Source organism: Nematolebias whitei, chromosome 21 (genome assembly GCF_014905685.2).
Source record: "Nematolebias whitei isolate Nwh7 chromosome 21, NemWhi1, whole genome shotgun sequence".
NCBI classification, from domain to species: domain Eukaryota; kingdom Metazoa; phylum Chordata; class Actinopteri; order Cyprinodontiformes; family Rivulidae; genus Nematolebias; species Nematolebias whitei.
Window position 1 is genome coordinate 34013652 of NC_056518.1, and position 7783 is coordinate 34021434.

Consider the following 7783-nt stretch of genomic DNA (forward strand, 5'->3'; position numbering starts at 1 on the left):
GGGCACAAACCGGTGAAGAAATCCATCAAGAAATGAGATGTTGATGGTCAAAGGAAGACACCAGGACTGATCCTGGCGACTTTTACGCACGACAGTGGACATGCGCGTGAAGATGAGCTCGTGCTGTTATTGCGCTGACAGCTCCAAGTTTCCACTTAGTTTGTGTAAAGATTTAAATCAAAGAATTAAAGTTTTCGTTGCGAGAGAAAAGTTTGTAGAAACCAAAGTATAAAAGTAAATGAATGGTCGCGCTCGTTTCTTCAAAAATGATGACACAGTGACTCTTTGTGGTTCCTGCACGCTGAGTGCGTGTGTGTGTGCGTGGGCCTGTGGTCTCGCTTTAGGCTCACCCGCTGTTTGTTTGTTGTCCACACAGAACCGGCCTTCGGTGAGGTGAACCAGCTCGGGGGGGTGTTCGTGAACGGACGACCCCTCCCCAACGCCATCCGACTCCGGATCGTGGAGTTGGCCCAACTCGGGATTCGACCCTGTGACATCAGCCGCCAGCTGCGCGTGTCCCACGGCTGCGTGAGCAAGATCCTGGCCCGCTACAACGAGACCGGGTCCATCCTCCCAGGGGCCATAGGAGGCAGCAAGCCGCGCGTGACCACACCCACGGTGGTCAAGCACATACGGACATACAAACAGAGAGACCCGGGCATTTTCGCCTGGGAGATCCGGGACCGGCTCCTGGCGGACGGGGTCTGCGACAAGTTCAACCTGCCCTCCGTCAGCTCCATCAGCCGGATCCTCCGGAACAAGATCGGGAACCTGTCCCAGCAAAACCAGTACGAGTCGGGCAAGCAGGCGCCTCATCCGCCCCCGCAGCCCACGCTACCTTACAACCACTTGTACTCGTACCCGGCCTCCAAGGTGCCCACCCCCCCGGGCATGCCCACCCTCCCTGGACACATGATGCACAGGATATGGCCCTCGTCGCACTCCGTCACAGATATTCTGGGGATCCGGTCAATAACGGAGCAACAAAGTAAGCACGCGCCTTATTTACTGCATCACATTTGAAAAGTGGGTGAAACGTTGCACGCGCGCCTCAGTGGAGAGGAGTGCGTGGTTGAAGGCTCGCGCCGGAAAACTTGTTGAGCCTCAGCTGAAACAGGATCAGCCATAAACCAGTTAATGGTCGGCTCCGTGCGTGACAGGGTCTGCGTGAGAGCTCGTTAGAAGCTGCTGCTGTCACGATCCTGCTCACAAGATCCAAACAGATCCACCGATCCTGCTCACAAGATCCAAACGGATCCACCGATCCTGCAGATCCACACAAACAGGTTTTATTTGAAAAACTACATCTGGCATTGAAATAGTGCGCGCGCGACCATGAAGCTTCATTTATCTTCACGTTTTCAAGAAATATCCGTGAACTTGAACGCACGAGCAACACACGCACGGTGTGTTGAAGTCAAACATGTAAAATGTAATAATTGTGTTTGAACAACCTTCACGCGCAAACAAGAAGTTCATCTGATGTTTCCACCATGTTTGGATAAAGTGCGCGTCACACGCGCATGATCAAACACAAACTTTTCCTCTCGTTCTTTAAATGAACAATAATTTTAAATATTTTTTACGACAGCTGAAAATAAATGTTCTCAAACATGAGAATGAACAGGACGTGCACACACACACGACAAACACGCGCAGGGTTCATTGTCTTTAGCACCTGATGGATGGATGGATGGATGGACGGATGGATGGACGGATGGATGGATGGATGGATGGATGGATGGACGGATGACCCCCCCACCCCCCCGGACAGGATAATGTCCCCGCAGCTCTGGTCATGGCCAAGGCGCGTTTAAAAACACGCACGTGAAGTGGACACCTTTCACCACGGAAAACGTTCCGGTGAAGGCGCGCGCGTTAACTGCGGCACTTCCGGTGTGTGTCGCTGCTTTTAGCAGTCCTCAGTGCACGGATCGTGCATGTGTAACTCCGAGGTCCAGTTGTTTAGTCCTGAACACCAGACTCGGGCGGACTCATAAACCGAACTGGTCTCGGTTCGGTTCTGGCAGCACGTGGGTTTTAATGGGACGGACCTGGTGCAGGCTGAACAGCCTGAAGCTGCGCGTGCACGACCAAACTATGGAAGTGTGAATTAGTTCACCATTAAAAACAAATATTAACATTATTATTCACACACACACACACACGAGGAAACTTTCCTTCAGACACACTTTGTTACTAATCTGTTTTATTTTTATTCTTTACTCATTGAAACAAGTAAAAACTTGATTGTTCGTGTCTGCTCATTTTAAATAAAATATATATGTGTGTGTATAAATGGTTATAATATACACACACATATATATATAATATATATTTATCAGGTAACAGGCGGTACAGTGTATGATTATAACCGGGCCTGTGCGGTCGCGCATGCGCGCTATTTTGTGCTTATTTTCTGACAGGGCGCGTGTTTGTTCAAATATGACGTTTGAATAATTTATCACGGGGAAATTATCAATTTAAAATTTAAAAGAGTAAAACAAACAAAATCAGATCTTTAGTTTAGTTTTGGCACGTCCACACGTTAAATTAAATTAATCTGTAATTTTAATCTGTAATTTTAATCTGTAATTTTAATCTGTAATTTTAATCTGTAATTTAATCTGTAAATTATTAATTTTTTTTTACTCCCAGCTGCTGTTAATGTTTGTGTGAGACAAAATGTATTGCTCAAATTCATCAGATTTAAAACAAATAAAAAAAAACAGAAAAACTAAATTTAATGTTTTTTTCATTACGACTATTTTTTTTTGTAATTGTTATAATTTCTAAAATAATAATAATAATAAAATAATAATAATAAATTATTATCAGGCCTAAATCAGAGCATTGTCTTGCTGTGTGTGTGTGTGTGTGTGTGTGTGCGCGCTCCGGTTCTTGTCAGAAATGTTTGAAATGTAAACGTCGTGTCCGGACGTCGTTCGTTTCTGAGTTGGAATCAAAAAGTTGTAAAATAAAAACAGGACAAACAACATTCATCACAAACGACACATTGAAACTACGTGTTTTTAATGTTTTACAGAAAGATCACCGCACATGTTTAATTCAGTGACATATTATTGATGTTTCTGCAGAAAATAAAATATCTGCACACGAACAAATGTTATTAACAGCTTCTCACGTCTTCCTGCTCTAAATACAACACGAGTTAATAAATGTTATTTGTGAGATTTAAAAATATATTTTGTTTTGTCTCGTCTTGATCAAAATAAACGAATCAACCAGACGTGACCTGAACAAAACTCTGTGTGTTTGTGAAGCATCTTCTGGGAAATTTTCATGCAATTTTAATTAAAATTATATAAAAACACACACAAGTGCAAAACAAAATTAGATTATAACGTGTTGTTATTGTGTAAGCTGCCATTTCTACCCCTTAAATAAACAAGTAAACAAACAAATAAACCAAACACAAACACGGTTGGTGAGCGTTCAGGGAATGAAAATAAATACTTTATCATTTTTTAATAACACAAAATGTAATTTTGAAATAGAAGTTTAAAAGCAAAGTGCATTGTTTTTGTCGAAGCGATGGGAAACTCCCAGCAGGTAAATTCAAACCAGTCCTGGAAACTGGTTCTGGTTCTTCGTCCCGCCGTCGAGCCGGAGCTCCTCTTCATCATTTTCCTGCCGTTCCTCTCAGCCCGTCGTGCATCTGTTTCTTGGTGTTGCTGTCCGTGCACTAGGCTGCTGCTGGAACGTGCACTGCCCGTTCGCTGATGCACGTTTGGTTTTTACACTTGTTTAATGTGTTCCAGGAGCGTGAGCGTGAGCGTGCATAAGTGACCATTCAGACTGTCAGCAGAGCTGCTGGTTTCATGTGGTGGCTGTGAAGTCAGAGCCCAGATCACTTTCACTGCTTCCTTCAGCTGCGTGTGCACGTGTGTGTGTGCACGTGTGTGTGTGTGCGTGTGTGTGCGGTTCTTTAATACACTCATATTTAAAACAGAGATCTAAAACAAATTATCGATCAATGAATGGTGCTGAAACCAAAGTGGTTCGTTGAGATATAATCAGTGTTTTCCATTCCAGACGCTGAGTGGATCGCCCACAGTGAGCAGCTCTGCCACAGCGCCCAGCACCCCTCCCTGCCTCCCTCCCACCCCAGTGTCACCCTACACGGCGTACAGCGCCACCACGTCGGCCTGTGTGACCGGCCCCACATGGCAGCCGGCCAGTGGCAGTGCTCCCTCTCCCCCCAGCTGTGACATCACCCTCTGGCCTTCAACCGCGACGCTGTCCACCCGGTCGCAGCCTCGGCCCGATGAGGTTCCCTGCACGGGGGCTGCTGGACAGAGAGGACTCACAGCTTGTGGCCATGTTTCACCTGAAAGACCCGGCGTCAGATTTCCTCTGAACGAGGAGCGCCCCCCCCCACGGACCAAGCAGTCGACACACACACTCATAAACTTTGTAAGGGACTTGCAGGACAGGTGTTCTGAAGAACTGTGTGCGTCTGCGTTGCCACGTCAACATCAAACCTCTGAACATTTAAAGGTTAATTTAATGAAAAGAAAAAAACACTCAAGTGTTTCAGGACGTTTGTTTCTGTTGAGTTCAACATTTACACCCGGTTGTTTGTGATTGGATAAAATAGATCCCGGCTCCCTCGTTTTATTTATTAGCTGAAGGTACGTTAAATTAAGTGCAATTAGTGTCACAGGAAGCGTGAAAACCTTGGCCTGGTTTCACGTCGGAGCGTTAACAGTCGACAAATGTTGCACAGTCAAACTGAATGTATCTGATTAAATGTTGCTCATGTTCAAGAGTTCTCCTGCTTGTCTGAAGGTGTGCACGCAGCGTGCACTTCTGCTGCCCCCCGTCAGCTCCGGACACTTCTGGCTCGTTTTACATGACGAGGAAACTGCTTTTCATAAACAAAAGAGAAGAGACAGAAAGCGTGGGCGCGCTCGAGCCCGTGTCCTTCATTTCCATGTGTCACGGATCATTAGGGAATTGGACCAGGGAGGTCAGGGTGCGCAGCGTTCGTCGCCACGCCAGGTCGCTCGTTTCAAATGTTCTGACCCGTCTCTGCTCAGCTGATTCAAAACCTGCAGCTCCAGTGAATTCAGCTAAAACACATTTCCACAAATCAACAAACATCTGACAAATTAAACTTTAACTATCAAATAAAACATCATCTGTACATTCTAATCTCAGATTATAACTTTCATAAATCTGGCTGAATCTTTCCATTTGGATTAGCGGTGCTAAATTAGAACGTAGAAAAGTTGAAAAAGTGCCCGGCGGTCAGGCTGGGGGTGTGGGGGGGGTCTGGGGGGGTGTGGGGGGGGTCTGGGGGGGCTGAACTCACGTTAATTACAGAAGAAAAAACACACGACAGATGAAAAATGACCAGACTGTGGAAAGATGCAAAAAGGTTTTCTGTACCTTTATTTAGGTGTGTGTGTGTGTGTGTGTGTGTGTGTGTGTGTGTGTGTGTGTGGAGTAATAAATTAACTGGTGTGTCAGGCAAGCCCCATCTAGCCCTGTAGTGGAAACCAGGCTTTAAACAAACTGGGCTCCAGCTCGGAGGTGTTGAAGGATCACTTGATAAAGTTGCTCACCTGCTTTCTCAGGTTGCTGTTCGGGGTGGGGGGTGGGTGTGGGTGTGTGTGTGTGTGGGGGGGGGGGGGGGGCTTCGTGTTTCTGTGCGCCCAGCACCGACAGGCCTCCTCCTCGCAGGCAGGAGCTGATTTGACTTGGAAAGCATTCTTCCCCGCATCCAGTGGTCACGGACCGTTGCTCACGGGCCGCGGTGTTTCTCTGACCGTACGTGAACCACATCACAGGCACGACGAGCGCACGCCGGCCGCCTGAAGCTGCAACACGGCTTCACCAGTGACCTCCCATCAAGCAGAGGCAGAAACATCACGTTTGGTTCTTGCAGCCTCGTCTGCACAAACAGCTCAACAACTCTTACTTTCAACTGAGCTTCAAGACGCGCGGCTCGTATGAAACTCCTCTGACTCGCACGACGACAACGCTTCCTGACCGAAAAACACAATTCAAGCCAAACAAAGAACTGCACAAAAGTCCAGTAATCCCAGTTAATCTGACGCTGTTCAGCTGCACGGTTCAAAAAGAGTCAATCTGAAAATAGGAGCAGACACATGTTTATCATTAATCATGTTGAGTCTGACTTTAGTGTCATATGGTTATCTTTACTTCTTCACATGCAATCAGCAGCAGGACAGCTGTTTGCAGAGTAACACAGAGCAGAGTGTTGACACGGGATGAATGCAGGACGGCGTGCACGTTTCTGCTCCGTGCACAGTTTGAAAAGGACCTGACGACAGCCAGAGTGTTTTGCTAATGTCTTAAAACAACAACGCTGAGCAGAGAGGTGAGCAAAAAAAAATCAGCTGTGGAAATGCCAGCGTGCCTGCTGCCGTGCTCGGTGCGTGCACGGTGTTTTCCAAGTCATGTAAATTATGCACGTTTTCATGCAATCATGACTTGTATTTGCATGAGGGGCGCCAGGTAGAGCCAGACTGCAGGCACCCAGGTGAAGATGAAGCGTGCGCATCCTGCTGATTTATGAGCAGAAAAGTTGCACGAGGAATTCAAGTAAAGGGCGGCTTCGTGCACAGCTACCAGCAACACGGGCGTGCACGTTCCAAAGTGTCAGGCCTGAAACAAACACTGAGCACTTCATTATGAACACGGACAGGTGAAGCGCTGAAAATGTCATCAGTCTGCAAAGCACAGTAGTTAGTCTGTCACCACGACCCCCCCGGGCAGAACACCAGGAGCCGTTCTCCTCTGGCACAAAGGAGCTCCCACATTAAGGACCAGTACGGCCCAGTTAGAGCTACAAGGTGAGCAGCCACCACGCCCACGGCTGAGCAACAGGTGTGCCTGCAGTCAGTCTGGAGGAGGGAGAGCCGAGTGCAGAGCCGCCCCCCCATTCCTGCAGCCACATTTGAATTTCTTCCAGCTTGTTGTTTTAAAGCTATGCCCCCCCCCCCCCCCCCACACACACACACCCCGACACAAAGGGACGAGAGCGACGCTGGATCGGCTAATCCAACGTCTTCAGCTGACAGCTTGTCCCACAACAAAGTGCTGGCCCGGTGGAGACACGTGCGACTCCACCTGCTCAGCGCACGCAGCTCGCGCTCACTTTCAGCTTCCATCCATTACCTTTTACAAGTTCATTCCATTTTGGGTCCCGGGGGTCACCGGTGCCCATGTCCAGCAATCATTGTGCGAGGGGCGGGGGACACCCTGGACAGGTCTCCAGTCCATCACAGGGACACATAGAGACAAACAACCATTCACTCTCTCACCTAGGGACAATTTAGAGTTACCAATCAGCCTAACATGCATGTTTTTGGTCTGTGGGAGGAAACTGGAGTACCCGGAGAAAACCCACGCAGCACGGAGAGAACATGCAAACTCCATGCAGGAAGGCCCCTGGACCGGGATTTGAACCAAGGACCTGCTCGCTGAGAGGCAGCAGCTCTACCAGTTGTGCCACCGTGTTGCCACTTTCAGCTTTTAACACAAAAAATTAGTTATTTAAGAAAAGTGACGAAAGTCAAAATGACAAATAAAAAAAAGGAAAAGTTGAAAATAAAGATTGAATGAAAGTTTTGTTTCTCAGTGATGCAATTCTTTGTAAACAGTGACATCATCGCGCTCTGGAGTTAAATTACAAAAACATTCAAAGAAGAAAAAAAACTCAATTTCAGCAAATTTAGTTCACCAGAGCCGGGTCCTGCTGGTTCTGCTGCGACGCAGGAGCCCTGAAGAG

General features: G+C 47.4%; 2 protein-coding genes across 2 annotated transcripts in view; one reads left to right on the forward strand and one right to left on the reverse strand.

The window, feature by feature from the left end:
* Positions 1-7783, reverse strand: part of dtnbb (dystrobrevin, beta b) — a 302359-nt gene that overhangs the window by 284125 nt on the left and 10451 nt on the right. The window lies entirely within an intron of this gene.
* pax9 (paired box 9) lies at positions 519-4311 on the forward strand (the record flags this gene model as incomplete). The annotated part of the gene is given in 2 exon segments (XM_037695231.1): positions 519-988; positions 4057-4311. Coding segments are annotated over 2 exon segments (646 nt in total), but the record flags the coding sequence as incomplete, so codon positions are not given.